The 23,100-nt window shown below is 45.8% G+C and overlaps 1 protein-coding gene and 1 long non-coding RNA gene across 4 annotated transcripts in view; one reads left to right on the top strand and one right to left on the bottom strand.

Moving 5' to 3' along the window:
- The window catches only part of SLC6A19 (solute carrier family 6 member 19), a 572,970-nt gene that overhangs the window by 355,431 nt on the left and 194,439 nt on the right, over positions 1-23,100 (top strand). The window contains exon 5 of the mRNA XM_063922661.1: positions 12,698-12,808. Coding sequence (XP_063778731.1) covers positions 12,698-12,808 — 111 coding nt within the window. The remainder of the gene's footprint in view (positions 1-12,697; positions 12,809-23,100) is intronic.
- The window catches only part of LOC134927755 (uncharacterized), a 285,855-nt gene that overhangs the window by 202,308 nt on the left and 60,447 nt on the right, over positions 1-23,100 (bottom strand). The gene's annotated exons all lie outside the window — the stretch shown is intronic.

Below are 23,100 nucleotides of genomic sequence, written 5' to 3'. Positions count from 1 at the left end.
TAGTAGCTGCGCCCATACATGTAATGTTCCTCCAGTAGTAGTAGCATCCTTACATGTAATGCCCCTCAGTAGTAGTAGCATCATAGCCCCCCAGTAGTAGTAGTGTCCTTACATGTAATGCTCCCCCCAGTAGTAGTGGCGTCCTTACATGTAATGCACCCCTGTAGTAGTAGCGTCTTTACATGTAATGGCTCCCCAGTAGTAGCGTCTATAATGTGCGCGCACACAGACACACCTCACACACACACACACACCATACACACACACCCCCACCATACACACACATTCACACCCCCACCCTACACACACACACCCCCACCATACACACACACATACACACCCCCACCATACACACACACATATACATACATTTCTCTCTTACCTAAGTCTGGCTGGCCGCCACTGTAATTACTCTACCACTGTACAGCAGCCTGGTCTGTGTAGCTCCGCCCCCTGCATCCCACGTAGCTCCACCCCCTGTTGATCTGTACACAGCTGCTGTCACACAGGTGAGGGGAGTAGGCTTTTCATGTTGCTGGCGCGCTGCCTGTCACACAGTGACAGGCACAGCAGCTGTCAGCTGCAGCAGTGGGGACAGGGCGGCGCAGCAGCAGGGAAGGTATGCAGAGCAGTGAGAGCGCATCTCCAACCTAGCGCCTCCCTGCACTACATCCTTTCACTGAGCGGGTAGCACCAGGCCTGAATATAACCTACCCAAATCTAACCCTATTTGCACATGTTATATCTGCCCCAGCTCCAGTGCACATGGGCCCTCATTCCGAGTTGTTCGCTCGCCAGCTGCTTTTAGCAGCATTGCACACGTTAAGCTGCCGCCCTCTGGGAGTGTATCTTAGCTTAGCAGAATTGCGAACGAAAGATTAGCACAATTGCGAATAGAAATTTCTTAGCAGTTTCTGAGTAGCTCCAGACTTACTCAGCCATTGCGATCAGTTCAGTCAGTTTCGTTCCTGGTTTGACGTTACAAATACACCCAGCGTTCGCCCAGACACTCCCCCGTTTCTTCAGACACTCCCACATTTTTCCCAGAAACGCCAGCGTTTTTTCGCACACACCCAGAAAATGCCAGTTTCCGCCCAGAAACACCCACTTCCTGTCAATCACAGTACGATGAAAAATCCTCGTTATGCCGTGAGTAAAAGACCAAACTTTTATGTAAAATAACTAAGCGCATGCGCTCTGCGAACCTTGCGCATGCGCAGTAAGCGACTAATCGCAATATAGCGAAAATCGGCAACGAGCGAACAACTCGGAATGACCACCCTGGTTTTGCCCATTTGCTAACAAATTTGCTGCTGCGATCAGATCTGAATTAGGCCCTAAGGTACTAATTAAGTCACCTGTGCCTAAGCATGGATATCATTAAAACCAGTACTGTTGTAGAGCCTTGAGGACCACGTTTGGGAACCACTGGTATTGTGTATAACTTTTTGGAATCACAGCGCCCTAGAGTATCAGAATTCTTTTTTCACAGCACCGCTAGGCAAAAAGTTTCTTACTGAGCAATTTTGAAAAAAGTATTAAATGAAGTTAATTGTGTTTATATTAGTGATGAGCGGGTTCGGATCCTCGGAATCCGAACCCCCCCGAACTTCACCCATTTTACACGGGTCCGAGGCAGACTCGGATCCTCCCGCCTTGCTCGGTTAACCCGAGCGCGCCCGAACGTCATCATCCCGCGGTCGGATTCTCGCGAGATTCGTATTCTATATAAGGAGCCACGCGTCGCCGCCATTTTTCACTCGTGCATTGGAGATGATCGTGAGAGGACGTGGCTGGCGTCCTCTCAGTTTCTATGTTCAGTGGGCTGCAAATATCTGTGCTCAGTGTGCTGCAAATATCTGTGCTCAGTGTGCTGCAAATATCTGTGCTCAGTGTGCTGCAAGTGCAAATATCTATGTTCTCTGCCTGAAAAACGCTCCATATCTGTGCTCAGTGTGCTGCAAATATCTGTGCTCAGTGTGCTAATTGCTTTATTGTGGGGACTGGGGACCAGCAGTATTATATAGTAGAGGACAGTGCAGAGTTTTGCTGACCAGTGACCACCAGTATTAAACGTTCGCTGCCTGAAAAACGCTCCATATCTGTACTCAGTGTGCTGCAAATATCTGTGCTCAGTGTGCTAATTGCTTTATTGTGGGGACTGGGGACCAGCAGTATTATATAGTAGGAGGACAGTGCAGAGTTTTGCTGACCAGTGACCACCAGTATTATACGTTCTCTGCCTGAAAAACGCTCCATATCTGTGCTGCATTGTAGTATATAGTAGGAGGACAGTGCAGAATTTTGCTGACCACCAGTATAACTATATATATAGCAGTACGGTACAGTAGTCCACGGCTCTATCTCTGTGTCGTCAAGTATACTATACCATCGATACCTGTGGTGTATTTCAGTTTTGTACAGTTTGCCGACCACCAGTATATATAATATATAGCAGTACGGTACAGAAGGCCACTGCTCTACCTACCTCTGTGTCGTCAAGTATACTATCCATCCATACCTGTGGTGCATTTCAGTTTTGCACAGTTTGCTGACCACCAGTACATATAATATATAGCAGTACGGTACAGTAGGCCACTGCTCTACCTACCTCTGTGTCGTCAAGTATACTATCCATCCATACCTGTGGTGCATTTCAGTTTTGCACAGTTTGCTGACCACCAGTATATATAATATATAGCAGTACGGTACAGTAGGCCACTGCTCTACCTACCTCTGTGGCGTCAAGTATACTATCCATCCATACCTGTGGTGCATTTCAGTTTTGAACAGTTTACTGACTACCAGTATATATAATATATAGCAGTACGGTACAGTAGGCCACTGCTCTACCTACCTCTGTGTCGTCAAGTATACTATCCATCCATACCTGTGGTGCATTTCAGTTGTGCGCAGTATATATAGTAGTAGGCCATTGCTATTGATATATTACTGGCATATAATTCCACACATTAAAAAATGGAGAACAAAAATGTGGAGGGTAAAATAGGGAAAGATCAAAATCCACTTCCACCTCGTGCTGAAGTTGCTGCCACTAGTCATGGCCGAGACGTTGAAATGCCATCAACGTCGTCTGCCAAGGCCGATGCCCAATGTCATAGTAGAGAGCATGTAAAATCCAAAAAACAAAAGTTCAGTAAAATGACCCAAAAATCAAAATTAAAAGCGTCTGATGAGAAGCGTAAACTTGCCAATATTCCATTTACGACACGGAGTGGCAAGGAACGGCTGAGGCCCTGGCCTATGTTCATGGCTAGTGGTTCAGATTCACATGAGGATGGAAGCACTCATCCTCTCATTAGAAAACTGCAGTGCCACTCCTAAATGGGCCAGGTGTTTGTGTCGGCCACTTGGGTCGCTTAGCTTAGTCACACAGCGACCTTGGTGCACCTCTTTTTTCCTTTGCATCATGTGCTGTTTGGGGACTATTTTTTGAAGTGCCATCCTGTCTGACACTGCAGTGCAACTCCTAGATGGGCCAGGTGTTTGTGTCGGCCACTTGGGTCGCTTAGCTTAGTCACACAGCTACCTCATTGCGCCTCTTTTTTTCTTTGCATCATGTGCTGTTTGAGGACTATTTTTTAAATCTGCCATCCTGCCTGACACTACAGTGCCACTCCTAGATGGACCAGGTGTTTGTGTCGGCCACTTGGGTTGCTTAGCTTAGCCATCCAGCGACCTTGGTGCACCTCTTCTTTTCTTTGCATCATGTGCTGTTTGGGGACTATTTTTTAAATCTGCCATCCTGTCTGACACTGCAGTGCCACTCCTAGATGGGCCAGGTGTTTGTGTCGGCCACTTGGGTCGCTTAGCTTAGTCACACAGCTACCTCATTGCGCCTCTTTTTTTCTTTGCATCATGTGCTGTTTGGGGACTATTTTTTATATCTGCCATCCTGTATGACGGTGCAAATTTTAGGACTAAAAATAATATTGTGAGGTGTGAGGTGTTCAGAATAGACTGAAAATGAGTGGAAATTATGGTTATTGAGGTTAATAATACTATGGGATCAAAATGACCCCCAAATTCTATGAGTTAAGCTGTTTTTGAGGGTTTTTTTGTAAAAAAAAACACCCGAATCCAAAACACACCCGAATCCGACAAAAAAATTTCAGGGAGGTTTTGCCAAAACGCGTCCGAATCCAAAACACGGCCGCGGAAACTGAATCCAAAACCAAAACACAAAACCCGAAAAATTTCCGGTGCACATCACTAGTTTAAATGGCATTGTTGGGTCAATTTGTATGGTAAGGGACAAGATATGCTTCTGTTTGTCCACATATTTTATGATTAGCAGCCAGCAGCACTGGTTTTGCCTATTACATTGACCATAAATAATTTGAATGGTCCCGGACCACCAATCCAAGGCACCACTGAAAGTGTCCTGAGGCACCTCAGGGTGCCACAGCACACAGTTTGAGAACCACTGGTGTATACCCTTGCAATAAACTCTATATAATTCACTTGAAAAGCATTGTAAAAGAAAAAATGTTAAACTGGTGTAGAAGCAACCTTCTTTTAGGTTCAGAAGCTAAAAATAAGGACTAACTGATTTCCTGCGCTCCTGGAAATGGCAACATGAAAACATAAACGGCAGTTGTGCATTAAAAAGAAAAAAAACAAAACCACCTATCTATAGCCCCTACAAAAATCATTATACACCACATGTGACTAAACAGTCCTGGGGAATTTGGTGTAGCTTATAGACTGTACAGAACTACAAAATCATACTTTCTGGTAAAATAATAATTAAATACTTCACTATGGATTTGACCAGAGGTTCTCAAATCTGGTCCTCAAGGCACCCCAACCGTCCAGGTTTTACATTTATCCATGCTTGGCCACAGGTGACTTGGGGGTCTATTTACTAAGCGTTGGATGGAGGTAAAGTGGACGGAGATAAAGTACCAGCCAATCGGCTCCTAACTGTCATGCCACAGGTTAGGTTTGAAAAATGGCAGTTAGGAGCTGACTGGCTAGGACTTTATCTCCGTACACTTTATCTCCATCCAAGGCTTCGTAAATAGACCCCTTATACCTCAGTTAATTTGATTCAACCACCTGTGCTGAGCCATGGATATACCTAAAACTTGGACCATCGGGTGCCTTGAGGACCACGTTTGAGAACCTCTGGATTTGACATTTTCAGACCAGCCAAACCCTGCACTCTGGCAATGGGAGGCTTTGAATCTAAAGGGCCCTACACACTGGCCGATTTTTTGAAAGATATGAACGATCTCGTTCATAAATTAACGAGAACTCGTTCATATCTTTCAGTGTGGAGACTCCTGCGATGAACGATGCGCGGCCCCGCGCTCGTTCATCGCTGGTCTCCCGTCGGCTGTGCATGCAGGTCAATATGGACGATCTCGTCCATATTTGCCTGCACTTCAATGCAGCCGCGTGACGGGGGGAGTGAAGAAACTTCACTCCCCCCGTCACTGCCTCCCCGCCGCCGGGTCGCTCGTCGGCCGTATCCGCCGTCGGGCAGCTCGGCGGCGGGTCGGCCAGTGAGCAGGGCCCTTAACTGAATGAGATATCCTTGTTGTTGTTTTTTTTTTTTTTTTCCAAATTACTATTCAAAGGCATGCAAATAGCACACCCAAACACTTGACCTCTCTCACCTTGTAAAAAATATAATTTTCACAAACTTTCCTTTTCATTTACAGTTCTTGAAACCTGTGGTGAATTAACCTGTTGTTTTATTGATAGAAATCCCCACTCATCAACTAATTAGTTAATTAATTAATTAATTAATTCAGCTGAGTTCAGCTGCAATAGTAAAGCAAGTCAGAAGTTATAAGCAGAACATTTTATATTATGTGGTGGAATGAAACAAAGTAGATGGTGTAGAATATTTATGCAACAAATATATGGATATGAAATCTCTAATAATGTTAAAATAGTAAATATGAATAAATAACAAAATTGTCAAATTTAGATCCGGTGTGGATCATAGGGTCAACAGTAACCAGGTCGACAGTCATTAGGTCGACCACTATTGGTCGGGAGTGACTAGGTCGACACCTGGAATAGGTTGACGCGGTCATTAGGTCGACATGCAAAAAGGTCAACAAGTTTTTTTTCTTTATTTTTTTGGTGTTGTTTTCTTCGTAAAGTGACCGGGAACCCCAATTAGTGCACTGTATCCCCTCACATGGCTTGCCATGCTTCAGGCAAGGTGCCTCGCTCCGCAACCACTCGGCACAGGTTACTATTCACAATCGTAGTCCACATAGATCGTAAGTATAAAAAAGTTTAAAAAATTAAAAAATATTTGAAAAACTCATCTCAACCTTTTTCCATGTCGACCTTGTGACCATGTCGACTTAATGCATGTCAACCAATAGTGGTAGACCTAATGAGCGTCAACCTAAGTGCTGTAGACCTAAAGACCAGATCCCGTGCATAGGCAAATGCAGGAGGGGGGTTCCGGTTGCCCTGACACACCCCTCTCTGGGCAAGTGGCTCAAATTATGACAACAATAGCAATGGTATATAATACGATTACTAGAGTTGCCACCATATCATGTAGTTTAAAGGACAGAGCAAAGCTGCTACACATGCCTAGTGGTAACAGCTTTTCTCTAACGTCCTAGTGGATGCTGGGGACTCCGTAAGGACCATGGGGAATAGACGGGCTCCGCAGGAGACAGGGCACTTTAAGAAAGAATTTGGATACTGGTGTGCTCTGGCTCCTCCCTCTATGACCCTCCTCCAGACCTCAGTTTGAATCTGTGCCAGGACGAGCTGGTTGCTACTTAGTGAGCTCTCCTGAGCTTGCTATAAGAAAGTATTTTGTTAGGTTTTTTATTTTCATAGAGATCTGCTGGCAACAGACTCTCTGCTACGTGGGACTGAGGGGAGAGAAGCAGCCCTACTCACTGAAGATAGGTCCTGCTTCTTAGGCTACTGGACACCATTAGCTCCAGAGGGATCGTACACAGGATCGCACCCTTGGTCGTCCGATCCCGGAGCCACGCCGCCGTCCCCCTCGCAGAGCCAGAAGACAGAAGCCGGCAGACAGAGGTAAGAAGACTTCGAAATCGGTGGCAGAAGACTCCAGTCTTCATATGAGGTAGCGCACAGCACTGCAGCTGTGCGCCATTGCTCCCACACTAAACCCACATACTCCGGTCACTGTAGGGTGCAGTGCGCAGGAAGGGGGCGCCCTGGGCAGCAATTAGAGACCTCTTTGGCAAAAGTTTGCATAATATACAGTTGGGCACTGTATATATGTATGAGCCCCCGCCAAAATTGTACATGAAAGCGGGACAGAAGCCCGCCGTCGAGGGGGCGGGGCTTCTTCCTCAGCACTCACCAGCGACATGTGTTTTCTCCACAGCACCGCTGAGAGGAAGCTCCCCAGTCTCTCCCCTGCAGTTACACGGTAGAAGAGGGTAAAAAGAGAGGGGGGGCACATAATTACTTAATTAGGCGCAAAAATCAATATAAACAGCAGCTACTGGGTTAACATTAAGTTACTGTGTTATTCCTGGGTTAATAGCGCTGGGGTGTGTGCTGGCATACTCTCTCTCTGTCTCTCCAAAGGGCCTTATGGGGGAATTGTCTTCAGATGAGCATTCCCTGAGTGTGTGGTGTGTCGGTACGTGTGTGTCGACATGTCTGAGGTAAAAGGCTCCCCTAAGGAGGAGATGGAGCAAATATGTGTGTGAGAGGATGTCTCTGTCGACAACGCCGACACCTGTTTTGATATGTGTAATTAAGTGCTAAGGTGAATTTATTGCACAAAAGATTAGAGAACAGACAGGAAATCTACCCATGTCTGTCCCTATGTCGCAGAGACCTTTAGAGTCTCTCAATGCTCACTGTCCAAAATAATAGGCACTGATATCGACACGGAGTTTGACTCCAGTGTCGACTACAATAATGCAAAGTTACAGCCAAAATGGCAGAAAAGTATTCAATATATGATTATTGTAATAAAAGATGATTTGCATATCACTGATGACTCATCTGTCCCTGACACAAGGGTACACATGTTTAAGGGGAAGAAAGCTGAGGTAAATTTCCCTCCTCTCATGAAGAAAAAGAGCGGGAATCTCCAGACAAGAGACTGCAGTTTCCCACAAAGAATTCTCAGGCAGTATCCTTTCCCCACTAGGGCCAGGATATGATGGGAATCTTCCCCTAGGGTGTCACGTTTGCCCAAAAGGTAGCCCTGACGTAACATCTCAGGGATCCTGCAGATAGCGTGCACATTCTGGTACACTACTCAGACCGGCGATTGTGTCGGCATTGGTTTATAGCGCTGTGGCAGCGTGGACAGGTACCCTATCAGCAGAGATTGAGACCCTAGTATGTATATAGATATATATATGTATATATAGAGATATATATATATTAAAGATGCTGTCTTAAGAGATATGTATATATAAAACATGCTAAAAGAGACATGAGTATACTGGGTCCTAAAGTCAAAGCTATGTCGATTTCTGCTTGACGTGTCCTGTAGAATATGCAATGGACAGATGATGCCGACTTAAGAGGCATATGGAAGGCTGAGGAATGTGTGGAGAAGGGTTCTCGGACCTGGTCTCCACAGCTATAGCTGGTAATTCTGATATTTTGCCTTATATTCCTGCACAGCCTAGGAAAGCACAACATTATCAAATGCAGCCTTTCGAATAAAGAAACAAGAAAGTCCGAGGTGCGTCCTTTCTTGCCAGAGGCGGGGGCAGAGGAAAGAAGCTGCACAACACAGCTAGTTCCCAGGAACAGAAGTCCTCCCCGGCCTCTACAAAAATCCACCGCATGTCGCTGGGGCTCCACAGGCGGAGCTAGGCCCGGTGGGGGCACGCCTTCGTAAGTTCAGCCACAAGTGGGTTTACTCCCTGTTAGATCCCTGGGCAATAGATATGGTGTCTCAGGGATACAAGCTGGACTTTGAGAAAATGCCCTCTCACCGCCGGCCCTGCCGGCTTCCCCCCAAGAGAGGGAAACAGTGTTAACGGCAATTCACAATTGTATCTTCAACAGGTGGTGGTCAAGGTTCCCCTCCTTCAACAAGGAGGGGGTTATTATTCGACCATGTTGTAGTCCCGAAACCAGACGGTTCGGTCAGACCCATATTGAATTTAAAATCCCTGAACATATACCTGAAAAGGTTCAAGTTCAAGATGGAATCGCTAAGAGCGGTCATTGCAAGCCTGAAAGGGGGAGATTTTATGGTGACTCGGGACATAAAGGATGCATACCTTCATGTCCCCATTTATCCACCTCATCAGGCGTACCTCAGAATTGCGGTACGGGATTGTCATTACCAATTTCAGACATTGCCGTTTGGTCTCTCCACGGCCTTGAGAATATTCACCAAGGTAATGGCGGGAATGATGGTGCTCCTGCGGAAGCAAGGTGTCACTATTATCACGTACTTGGACGGTCTCCTCATAAAAGCGAGATCAAGAGAGCAGTTGCTGAACAGCGTATCACTTTCTCTGGAAGTGTAACGGCAACACGGCTGGATTCTATATATTCCAAAGTCGCAGTTGGTTCCTACAGCTCATCTGCCTCTCCTAGGCATGATCCTAGACACAGACCAGAAAAGGGTTTATCTCCCGATAGAGAGAGCTCAGGAGCTTGTGACACTGGTCAGGAATCTATTAAAACCAAAACAGGTGTCAGTGCATCACTGCACTCGAGTCCTGGGAAGGAGGGTGGCATCATACGAGGCCATTCCCTTCGGCAGGTTCCATGCGAGGACCTTCCAATGGGACTTACTGGACAAGTGGTCCGGATCACATCTTCAGATTAATCACCCTATCCCCCAGGGCCAGGGTGTCTCTCCTGTGGTGGCTGCAGAGTGCTCACCTTCTCGAAGGTCGCAGATTCGGCATTCAGGGTCCTGGTGACCACGGATGCAAACCTCCGAGGGTGGGGGGCAGTCACACAGGGAAGAAATTTCCAAGGGCTGTGGTCAAGGCAGAAGACTTGCCTTCACATCAATATCCTGGAAATAAGGGCCATATACAACACCCTAAGTCAAGCGGAGACCCTGCTTCGCGACCAACCGGTTCTGATTCAGTCAGACAATATCACCGCAGTGGCTCATGTAAACCGCCAAGGCGGCACAAGGAGCAGGGTGGCGATGGTAGAAGCCACCAGAATTCTTCGCTGGGCGGAGAATCACGTAAGCGCACTGTCAGCAGTGTTCATTCCGGGAGTGGACAACTGGGAAGCAGACTTCCTCAGCAGGCACGACCTCCACCCGGGAGAGTGGGGACTTCATCAAGAAGTCTTCATGCAGTTTGCAAGTCGGTGGGAACTGCCACAGGTGGACATGATGGCATCCCGCCTCAACAAAAAGCTGCAGAGATATTGCGCCAGGTCAAGAGACCCTCAGGCGATAGCTGTGGACGCACTGGTGACACCGTGGGTGTTCCCGTCGGTCTATGTATTTCCTCCTCTTCCTCTCATACCCAAGGTGCTGAGAATCATAAGGAAAAGAGGAGTGAGAACAATACTATTTGATCCGGATTGGCCAAGAAGGACTTGGTATCCAGATCTGCAAGAAATGCTCACAGAGGACCCGTGGCCTCTGCCTCTAAGACAGGACTTGTGCAACAGGGGCCCTGTCTGTTCCTAGACTTACCGCGGCTGCGTTTGACGGCATGGCGGTTGAACGCCGGATCCTAGCAGAAAAAGGCATTCCGGATGAGGTCATTCCTACGCTGATAGAGGCTAGGAAGGATGTGATGGCTCAACATTATCACCGTATATGGTGAAAATATGTTGCTTGGTGTGAGGCCAGGAATGCCCCTACGGAGGAATTCCAGCTGGGCCATTTTCCTTCACTTCCTACAGTCGGGAGTGACTTTGGGCCTGAAATTGGGTTCCATTAAGGTCCAGATTTCGGTCCTATCCTTTTTCTTTCAAAAAGAACTGGCTTCTCTTCCTGAAGTTCAGACGTTGTAAAGGGAGTGCTGCATATTCAGCCCCCTTTTGTGCCTCCAGTGGCACCTTGGGATCTAACGTGGTGTTGAGTTTCCTGAAGTCACACTGGTTTGAGCCACTCAAAACCGTGGAGTTAAAATTTCTCACGTGGAAGGTGGTCATGCTATTAGCCTTGGCTTAAGCTAGGCGTGTGTCAGAATTAGTGGTTTTGCCACATAAAAGCCCCTATCTGGTTTTCCATTGGACAGGGCAGAATTGCGGACCCGTCCACAATTTCTGCCAAAAGTGGTGTCATCTTTTCATATGACCAACCTATTGTGTTGCCTGTGGCTACTCGTGACTTGGAGGATTCCGAGTTGCTGGATGTGGTCAGGGCTTTGAAGGTTTATGTAGCGAGAACGGCTAGAGTCAGGAAAACTGAGTCGCTGTTTATCCTCTATGCATCCAACAAGCTGGGTGCTCCTGCTTCAAAGCAAACTATTGCTCGCTGGATCTGTAACACGATTCAGCAGGCTCATTCTGCGGCTGGTTTGCCGCTTCCAAAATCAGTAAAAGCCCACTCCACAAGGAAGGTGGGCTCTTCTTGGGCGGCTGCCCGAGGGGTCTCGGCATTACAGCTTTGCCAAGCAGCTACTTGGTCAGGTTCAAACACTTTTGCAAAGTTTTACAAGTTTGATACCCTGGCTGAGGAGGACCTTGTGTTTGCTCATTCGGTGCTGCAGAGTCATCCGCACTCTCCCGCCCGTTTGGGAGCTTTGGTATAATCCCCAAGGTCCTTACGGAGTCCCCAGCATCCACTAGGACGTTAGAGAAAATAAGATTTTACTTACCGGTAAATCTATTTCTCATAGTCCGTAGTGGATGCTGGGCGCCCGTCCCAAGTGCATACTTCTTCTGCAATACTTGTATATAGTTATTGCTTAAATAAGGGTTATGTTGTGGTTGCATCAGGGTTGATCTGATGCTCCGTTGTTGTTCATACTGTTAACTGGGTAAGTTTATCACAAGTTATACGGTGTGATTGGTGTGACTGGTATGAGTCTTGCCCTGAATTCCAAAATCCTTTCCTTGTACTGTCAGCTCTTCCGGGCACCGTTTCTCTAACTGAGGTCTGGAGGAGGGACATAGAGGGAGGAGCCAGAGCACACCAGTATCCAAATTCTTTCTTAAAGTGCCCTGTCTCCTGCGGAGCCCGTCTATTCCCCATGGTCCTTACGGAGTCCCCAGCATCCACTACGGACTACAAGAAAAAGATTTACCGGTAAGTAAAATCTTATTATTCCACAAGTTTGCTGTGTGTGTGGGTCTGAGTCTTCAAGCAATGCACTGGACCAGAGAGTAGCTACCAGAAAGAAGAGATAGGAGCCTTACCAAGAGGTGGGAGACTGTGTGCTTAGAAAGTACAGTACTGGTTCTATTATGTTTGTGTATTTATTATTATGGTATGTTTAACCTTTACTGACCACTTATTTATATTATTTAGATGTTTGCTACAGCCTATAATATAGGCCATCTATGTAGTGTTAAATATTAATACTGTTTTCTATACACTATACAGTGTATTTAAAGACCAATCTTATTACTAGGTTCTACTGCTTCCCTAGACTCCCGCACTTGCTCCAATGATTCGCAGAGTGGGAGATTGTGTACTGCATTTGGAAACCCCCCTCTAGAAATCCTGCGTTTGCCACTGCCGTTAGATCAATAGAGACATACTGTAATATTGCACTCTTCTGATGATGTGATTTGTCTTCTTTTTCAGGCAGTTTATATAACATCAACACTTCCATATTTGGTCCTCACAATTTTCCTGATTAGAGGTCTCACATTGAAAGGTTCTGTAAGTGGAATCATATATTTGTTCACGCCAGATGTAAGTAGTCTTTTCATGCTGCCACTGTTGCACTGTAATTCAGTTGTACAATGCATTTAAGTAATGATCTCAATATTAAGTTGTGCAATGTAGCTACAGTATTTGGTTTCCTGCCTCCAGACACTTAGGACTGATTCTAAGTGACACCCAGTTCCTCATGCAGCCTCATTCAGAATATGGAGAGTTTGCTAACTGAATGCCAATCACACTGGTCTTCATTGCTCCACCCCATTGTTTTCAGTCTGATAATATAGCCATCACCATTTGTATTGGAACTTACACCTACCCTACGCAGAGTGCAATAGATCCAACTAAAACGTCAAACTAAATGTACTGCCACTGAACATGCACTGCTACAAACACTGTACTTTCACCTGCATTACTGCAAATCTACTGCTCTGTTTTTCTCATACTGTACATCCTCCACTGCTAGTTCCAGTTTTCTCCCCTCTATTTACCTCTGGTTTTCTTCTCAACTCCCCCCATCACTCAGTTTCTACCTAATCCTGTATTTAATCCTGTATTTTGCCCACTGCTCCCACCTCTATCCTTTCCCCCCTAGTCTCCTAAGCCTCCCCTACTCTTACCTCCTCTGTCTCCCATCTACCCCTCTTCTTCTCTTGCCCTCCTCTCCTGTTACCCCACTTTCATTCACCTCTGCTCCACCATGGACCTACTACCCCACCACTCAGCCCTGCTCCTTCCATCCTCTCCCTGTCATCTCATCACACCTCTGTCTACATCACACTGATCTCCCTCCCGGCCCACCTCCTGAAATTTGTCTTTCTAGCTCAGGTACCCATACCATCATTACTCTCTCATTATCCCTGCCCTCCAAGTTAATTTCACCTCGACGCTACAGCAACCCTGATAATCTCATTCACATTTCTTCCACAAACTATCTGTCTCTCTCTCCTGTGCCCTCTGGAATACCAGATCTGTCTGTAACAAATTGGTCCCCAACCATGACCTTTTCATCTCCAACTCCCTCAATCTCCTAGCCATTATAGAAACGTGGGTTTCCCCCACTGACACCACTTCTCCTGCTGCTCTCTCGACTGAGGAACTCACATTCACACACACACACACACACACACACACACACACACACACACACACACACACACACACACCCAGGGGTCAATGTGGTGGTGGTGGTGTCGGTAAGGTCCTTCTATTCACTGGTTACTCCTACCAACTCATACCTCCAGAACCTTCCCTTACATTTTCTACATATGCTGTCCATACTACTGTAAATGCATCTTTCAACCTGTTCACCTACAGTATGAGTGGCTGTCATTTACTGTCCCCCTGGCATTCCCACATAATTCCTCAATCACTCAGCTTCCTGACTCACTCACTTCCTCTCTGCAGACATCCCCTCTATTATCTTAGGTAATTTCAACATCCCAATTGATATCTGCAATGAACCCTCTGCCTCTAAACTCTGGTCTTCACTCACCATTGTGATATTTCTGACTTCTCAAACTCCCCATTCCCCCTTTCTTACCATCAGTTGCTCTCGTTTAACATATCCCTCTCTGCTTCTTCATCTCTACCTATTAAGGCTACCATCTGTAAGCGTTAAATTCAGGCAATTGACAGTGTTTCAATAACCTCCCTGCTTGACTCACTTTTATCTCATATTCTCTCTCAATTCTGTCCGGAACATGCCACTTCCCTATACAACTCCTTACTGCTGTCCTTGACTCTATTGCTCCAGCAACCACTATTTACCCTCGCAGATCAACACCTCAACCCTTTCATTCCAAATTCACCAGATATCTGCAAAAATGTGAACGTACTGCCAAGCGACAGTGTAGGAAATCACACTCAGATTTCCTTCATTTCAAAAGTATGCTCTCGTCATACTGTGCTGCCCCTTTCGATCTCTAAACAGTCATATTCAAGAACCTCATATCCACCCAGTATTTTAACCCCCAGCACCTTTTTGCTACTGTCAACTCCCTCCTCTGCCCAACCCCACCCAATCCACCTTCTTCATTCTATGCCCTTGACTTTATCACCTACTTTACATCCAAAATTGACTTCATATGCCAAGACAAGACATCCAAACAGACCCTCAACAACCCTCCCTCCTCCTTTACATGACCATCTCACCAACTCTGACTTATTTTTCCCCTGTATATGGAGATGAAGTAATGGTCCTAATCAAGTCCTCTCCCCCCTCCACCTCCCACTATACCCTATCCCCTACCACCTCCTCTGCTGCCTCTCTCCTACTGCCTGTTCTCATCTTGCCCACCTCATCAATCTCTCACTCTCATCAGGCACTGTCCCATCAGCCTTCAAGTATGCTCTTGTCTCCCATATTCTTAAAAAAACCTAACACTAACACTCTCTCCAACTACCGACGCATCTTTTTACTCCCTTTTGCCTACAAACTGCTTGAGCATATTGTCTACAACCATCTTACTGCCTTTTTTTCCTCCAACTCCCTGCTCGACCCATTTCAGTCTAGCTTCTGTCCTCTTCACTCTATTTAAACTACCCTCATGAATGTCTGCAATTACCTCCATGATGCCAAATCCATGGGCCACTACTCTCTGCTTATTCTCCTTAACCTGTCTGCCACCTTTGACACTGTAGACCACCCTATCCTCCTGCAAATCCTTGACTCCATTGGTCTGCATGTTACAGCCCTCTCTTGGTTGTCCTCATACCTCTCTGACAACTCCTTCTCCGTCTCCTCTTATGACTCCACCTCTAACAATAGGTATTCCCAAGGTTCTGTTCTTGGACCTCTCCTTTTCTCTCTCTATGCATCCTCTTTAGATGATATCATTCGTTCTTTCGACTTACAGTATCATCTCTGATTATACATAAACCTACTTTCCTCCCCTGACCTCTCCTCCTGGGATACGGTCGTTAGGTCAACACCACTTAGGTCAACAGTCCTTAGGTTGACCACTATAGGTTGACATACATTAGGTCGACAGGTTCACTAGATCGACATGGTAATTAGGTCAACATGTACTAGGTCGATGGGTCAAAAGGTCGACATGAGTTTTTCACATTTTTAAAAAAAAATTGGACTTTTTCATACTTTACGATCCACGTGGACTACAATTGGGAATGGTAACCTGTGCCAAGCACAGCGGTAGCAGAGTGAGGCACTTTGCCCGAAGCATGGCGAGTGGACACAGTGCACTAATTGGGGTTCCCTGTCACTTTACAAATAAAACGACACCAAAAAAAGTAAAAAAAACCTCATGTCGACCTTTCGACTTGTCGACCTAGCAAATGTTGACCTAATGACCTTGTCGACCTAATGCCCCTGTCAACCTAATGCATGTCGACCAGTAGTGGTTGACCTAATGACTGTCAACCTAAGTTGTGCCAACCCAACGACCCATACCCCTACTCCTCTCTCCTCACTCGTACAGTATCTAAAAATTTCTGTTTGTTCTCTCTTCTTGGATATCCCAGAGCTTTCTTAATCTTACCATGTCTAAGACTGAGTTGATCCTCTTCCCACCCTCCCGCATAACCTCACTCCCAACAATTGTATTATATATTGATGGCACAACTATCTCCTCTAGCTCCCAAGAATGCTATCTTGGAGTTATCCTTGATCCCTCCCTCTCCTTCAAACCACACATTCAGTACCTCTCGCAGTCCTGCCAGTTCTTTCTGAAAAATATTTCCATGATCAGACCTTTTCTCACCCTGGATGCTACCAAGACCCTCCTCCACTCATTGGCCATCTCCAGACTGGACTACTGTAATCTCATATCTAGCTTCCCTCCACTCCAATATATCCTCAATGCTGCTGCCCCGACTCATCTTCGTTTCCAAAAGTACTATGTCTACCACCCCCCTTCCCTTACAAGCCCTACACTGGCTCCAGAGCTGGATTAAGGCTTTGGGGGGCCCGGGGCATTCAAGACTGGGGGGCCCTCATTCAGATGTGGACGGAGTAGCTATCGCTGCTGCTTACATAAAAGCAGCAGCGATAGCACTAATGTGGTAATGCAGCAGTAGGTGTCATGCCTCCAGCTGCATTACTGATATGAACTATGTCCAAGGATGGGGATTTAGTTGGTCACAATACCGACGGCTACATCCCGAACCCCCTAAATCCCGACAAGCATTGGCTGGCTGCGTGACCCAAGGGGTTGCGCAAGCCGCCCGCCACAATACCTACCAAGAGGCCAGGAAATATCCATCCTCTGACAGAGATCCTGGCCTACTGTGTCCCCGGAGACATGCCTCTGTTTGGAGATATGGAGGCCGTCGCTGCCCCCAAATGGCATCAGACTGTCAATCTGTGATAGTCTGATGCCGCCTTATGTCTGGCGCCACAGACCCGTACTGCGCACATGCAGTACGGGTCTGGTCCATGCACAAAGTACTGAACATCTGTACTTTGCTGCATGAACCGCTACTCATCCACATCTCAATAAGAGCCATAGGTGGTCATTCCGAGTTGATCGCTAGCTGCATTCGTTCGCTGTGCAGAGATGAGGCAAAAAAACGGCACTTCTGCGCATGCATATGCGGCGCAATGCACACGCGCGACGTACTATTACAACAAACGAAGTAGCTTCACACAAGGTCTAGCGAAGCTTTTCAGTCGCACGGCTGGCCGCAGAGTGATTGATAGGAAGTGGGCGTTTCTGGGTGTCAACTGACAGTTTTCAGGGAGTGTTCAGAAAAATGCAGGTGTGCCAGGAAAATCGCAGGCGTGGCTGGGCGAACGCAGGGCGTGTTTGTGACGTCAAAACAGGAACTGAACAGTCTGAAGTGATTGCAAGCGCTGAGTAGGTTTTGAGCTACTCTAAAAGTGCACATAAAAATTTTGTAGCCGCTCTGCGATCCTTTCGTTCGCACTTCTGCTAAGCTAAAATACACTCCCATAGCGTTTGCACGGTTGCTAAAAACTGCTAGCGAGCAAACAACTCGGAATGACCACCATAGTGCGCAAGCCTTCTGCGTGTACATAAACAAGGAGCATGGACAAACGTCACGCAAAAAATTAATGCACACAGCAGGTGGGAGCATTCCCTCCCTACCTTTTCTCCAGCCCACAGGTGGGACAGTTCCCGAAAAACAGGACGGTCCCACCAAAATGTGATGGTTGGCAGGAAATGCATGCATTCATACTCATGTACATATACACACACACACACACACACACACACACACACACACACACACACACACACACACACACTATATATTATATATATATATATATATATACACACACACATATATACAGTATATATATAAACACACAAAAGCATACATACAGTCTCACACGTATATATACATGCATATATACTGTTACACACTGACAGTTACACACTTATACACATACATTCACACAGTCACACACATTCACAAACATAGTCACACACACTTATACACATATATACATTTGTCATACACAGTCAGAAACATATACACCTACCACAAACAAACACACTTATACACATATTATACACATACTGTAGAGTGCTCCTCTCCTCCCTCTTACCTCACTATCACACACTGACTGGGGTGGGCCTGTCTGTAGCTGCTCCTACTGCCTTCTCTCCTCCCTCCTCTTCCATGCTGCCTGCAGTGAAACTGAAAGCAGTGCCGTGTAGCCCCGCCCACCGGCTCGGATTCCACCCCTCTGCCCTCTCCCTCTTCTTTCTTTGGACTTTATGCAGCTTGCGGTGCACTTTGCACTGCAGCTGCACACTGAACTGTGGGGCCCTTAGCAGCAGGGGGGCCCAGGGTAATGTACCCCCTGTGACTCCCCCTTAATCCGGCTCTGACTGGCTCCCCTTCCTTGTCTTAGTACAATTCAAACTTCTTACACTCACTTACAAAGCACTCACCTATTAATCTCCCATTTACATCTGACCTTACCTCCATCTACACTCCCAAGTCCCAACCGCCCGCTTCGTTCCACAAATACATGCCACCTCTCCTGACAACTGATTTCCTCCCATTTCTGCTTCCAAGATTTTGGCCATGGTGCTCCCTACCTCTGGAATGCTATACTTCTCCCTATCAGACTCTCCACCTCTCTGCATAACTTTAAACAGTCTTTAAAGACCTACTTCTTCATCAATCACAGCCATATCTCATCCTAACCCTCTATTCCATGCTCACTGTCTTCCCCATCTGTGTCACCCCTTTTTTTAAGCATGCTGGATGCTCCCCAAATTAAATCTTAGCTTTGGAGAATAGCAACTTAGATATAGTAAGCTATGATAGAGAAAAACTCATATTAAGGCTGATCATTTGGAGGTCCCATGATAAGAAACAATGGAGACTATTGTGAGGATAATGGGGTTAAAGAATTAAATAAATAACATAAACATATAGTGGGTAATAGAAACACCCTATTATTTTACTTGAAAACACAGCAAACACCATAATAAAGTGAATAGAGATGAAGGGGGATATTTAAAAAGTAATATTCTTGTTATCACTCATTAATAATCTTAAATGGTGCGCCAACCAATCAGCTCCTGTTATGTGTTTGAAAAATGACAGTTAAGAGCTGATTGGTTGGAGCACCATTTAAGATTATTGAGTTATAACAAGAATATCACTCATTATGAAATATTCCCCAAAGTGCCAACCAATCAGCTCCTAATTGTCATTTTTTCAAACACAGACTGTAAAATTACAGTATGTGCTCCATGGTCACATTGTCCCATCTGATGTGCTGCACAACAGATGGGACAATACCACAGATGACACAGTGTTGTTACAGTAAGAATGGAACGATAAATCATATTGTCGTGTACAGGGCCATAAGATCAGCAGTGCAGGCCCCTGGGTAAAACAAGCACATGGGACCTTATTAACCAATCCTCCGTTGGGGGCCCTTATTAACCAATTCTCCAGTAACCTCCCTAATTCTCAGCCCCTGCCTCTTGCCTGCCAATCCTCCAAATCTTTAACCCACATCTCCTTCCTGTGTCTTCCCAAATCTCCCCTGTGTCTCGATAACCTCAGCCCCCAACTCCTCTATGTCACCCAAATCCCACCTCCTTCCTTGGCTTATACCCAAATATCAGTCCATTCCTTTATCTTCTCCCTGTGTCTCCCCAAACTCAGCCCAGCGACTCCTCTCTGTGTCTCATCCCTGTGCATCATCCAATCTCAGCTCTGTCGACTCTTGTCAACAAATGTCATTCCATATTCCCGGCAGGGACGTGCAGCGAGGTAAATCATTGAGAAGGCACTAGCTAGTACCAGAGCCAGATTTACACGTAATGCCTCACACTGCCTCACCTGCCGTAGAGTTTTTACTTCAGAGTTTTGACTATAAAAATGATTAGAATAATACAAATAAGATATTAGTAACATATTCTTTGTATTCTTCATATACTTTATATAGTCAAAACTCTGGCGCAAACATTAGTATGACAGGAAAGGCTCTGCCTCACCTGCCTCACCCCACCGCACGTCACTGATTCCCGGTAAGATGAAACCCTTTTATCACACTACGACCCAGTTCTTAGTTCTCACCCAGTCAGACAGGCTGCTCCTCTCCTGTACCCAGACCATGCAGAGCCTGTTTTGACCTGGGTGGGAAGGAGGGGAGGGGGAGGGGGTGGGGCCTTGGGGGTATATTTACTACAATATGATTTTGGTCAATGTTTGGATGATTTTCTGACTGATTATGTGTTTCAGGGTTTAAATCACAAATTTACTAACAGATTATTTTTGACATTGTTTAAAGAAAATGTCAAAAAACAGTAAATGTGTGATTTAGACCCTGAAACACAAAATCGAGCAAAAAGCAGCCAAACATCGACCAAAAATCTATCAAAATTGACCCGAATTGACTTTTAGTAAATATGCCTCCTGGAATCCTGGGGCACTTGGGCAATTGGCCATTAAGCCTATAGTTCAGATGGCTGGATTGGAACTTCGCTAAGGTATCCACCTCAATGTGTTCTAACTTTTGTCAGGTGCACAAAGAAGAAGAAAATATTCACTGCATTTGGTAACCTCCAATGTAAAGAATATTACAAATAAATATAGAAAAAGACTAAGCCCAGGGTGTAATGAAGTCTGAGCTCAGGATGCCTGCCGAACGGGCACATTTTTTTTTTAAGGTGCAATCATGTACAAGGCTAAACCATGCCTTGTACATCAGGCATGTCCAAACTGCGGCCCTCCAGCTGTTGTGAAACTACATATCCCAGCATGCCCTGACACAGTTTTACTGTCAGAGAATGCTAAAGCTGTGTCAGGGCATGCTGGGATGTGTAGTTTCACATCAGCTGGAGGGCCGCAGTTTGGACATGCCTGTTGTACATGATTGCCCCTTTAAAAAAATGTCCGAGTTCAGCCAGCATCCCTCATGGCCGACGAACTCAGACTTCATTACATCCTGCCATTTATGTGTTTGCTCCTTACTAAGAAATCACAATACTTGCTTATAAGGTTATATATATTTTACTTGGTTAATTCTGCATATATAAACATGCATACATTACATATTAAAACAATAACAAAATAATCAAATGTAATCAATTTGTTAAAATGTATATAGCGAACTCTAGCTCAGTATAAAACATATGTCTGTTTGCTATCAAATGGTAAATGATATTGCTAATAGAACGTCTCTTCATGCAGATAGCAATGCATATTGCTTAATGGATAACTTTAACACACAAAGGAAACATTTGTATCCACTAGATATAATATAGCAGATCTTATTAGTAAGGTGCCATTTGCGATTCAGCAATCAGTTAACAGCTGTAGAAGCTTATGTATTAGTAAAGAGCTTTTAACTGAATAATATGAAGCTGTACTATACCTGCAACTGGCGTCCCAGTGCAAATACAGTTCCAAGTGTGCAGTCTACAATAAATGCACTGAGTGACCCGTGTCTTAATATTTACCCCTGGCGGTGTACCGTTTTACGGGTAGGACTGGCCAGCGTGGCCACGCTAGCTCTCTATTTTAGCATACCTCCCAAAATGACCCTCTCCAGGAGGGACAGAATGCTCTGCTCCTGGACTTCCCTCTTAATTTATGATTGTCATCACCTGTGCTGAAACACCTTTCTAATCCACTGACCTGTTCAACACAGGTGCCGGCAATCATAAATTAAGAGAAAAGTCCAGAAGCAGAGCATTGTGTCCCTCCTGGAGAGGGTCATGTTGGGAGGTATGTTTTAGCTCAGCAGTCCTGTTTCGCCGGAGGGTATTATTCCTCATCCGGCAGGAGGGTAGCGTCTGGGTTCAATTTCAGAAAGGTCGGAGGCAAGCGGCTGTTCAGATCGCTAGCTGCCCAGCACGGAGATCTGTGTAGGCTGTGACGGGTAAATTTCTATAAGGTTGTAAAAATTAAAAGGAGTGATGTTGCCCATAGCAACCAATCACATTCTGTTGATCATTTCTCTATTGCATTCTATAAAATGATCAACAGAATCTGATTGGTTGCTATGGGCAACATCACCACTTTTAATTTTTAGAGCCTTTAGTAGTAAATTTCCCCCTAAGAGGGGGTTTTGTGAAGTCAATGCGCTTCGCCCTGTTGGCTCTTGGGGCTTTCGCAAGACTACTTTCCCTGGACCATGTGCTGGCTGTTCTGACTGGGGAGGGGGAGGGGGGTGCTGCTATTGGCGATGGGACCTTGGAATCCTGGGGCCCTCGGCAACTGCCCATTAGACCTAGAGACATCCCCTGGCTGGATTGGAACTTTGCTAAGGTGTGTACCCAGCTTATGCTCAATGTCTTCCCAGTCTTTTAAGGTGTACAAAGAAACAAAGTGTATGGAGGCTTTCTCATCCACTTACTATTTAAACTTGCCACACTGCAATTACAATACATTGCTGCTAAATCTCACAATCATGCATTTATTCCAATGGAGAGGTGACTAAATGTAGACACTAGCCAGAAAACCTGAAGCAACTTTATGCCTCAAACCCTCCTGCCTCAAAGGAGCAGATTCTGGGGGTCATTCCGAGTTGTTCGCTCGTTATATTTTTCTCGCAACGGAGCGATTAGTTGCTAATGCGCATGCGCAATGTCCGCAGTACGACTGTGCCAAGTAAATTTGCTATGCAGTTAGGAATTTTACTCACGGCATTACGAGGTTTTTTCTTCGTTCTGGTGATCGTAATGTGATTGACAGGAAGTGGGTGTTTCTGGGCGGAAACTGGCCGTTTTATGGGTGTGTGCGAAAAAACGCTACCGTTTCTGGGAAAAACGCGGGAGTGGCTGGAGAAACGGAGGAGTGTCTGGCCGAACGCTGGGAGTGTTTGTGACGTCAAACCAGGAACGAAACTGACTGAACTGATCGCA

This window comes from Pseudophryne corroboree, chromosome 5 (assembly GCF_028390025.1).
Source record: "Pseudophryne corroboree isolate aPseCor3 chromosome 5, aPseCor3.hap2, whole genome shotgun sequence".
NCBI lineage: Eukaryota > Metazoa > Chordata > Amphibia > Anura > Myobatrachidae > Pseudophryne > Pseudophryne corroboree.
Note: the sequence above shows the minus strand (reverse complement) of the source record. Positions and strands in the feature narration are given on the sequence as shown.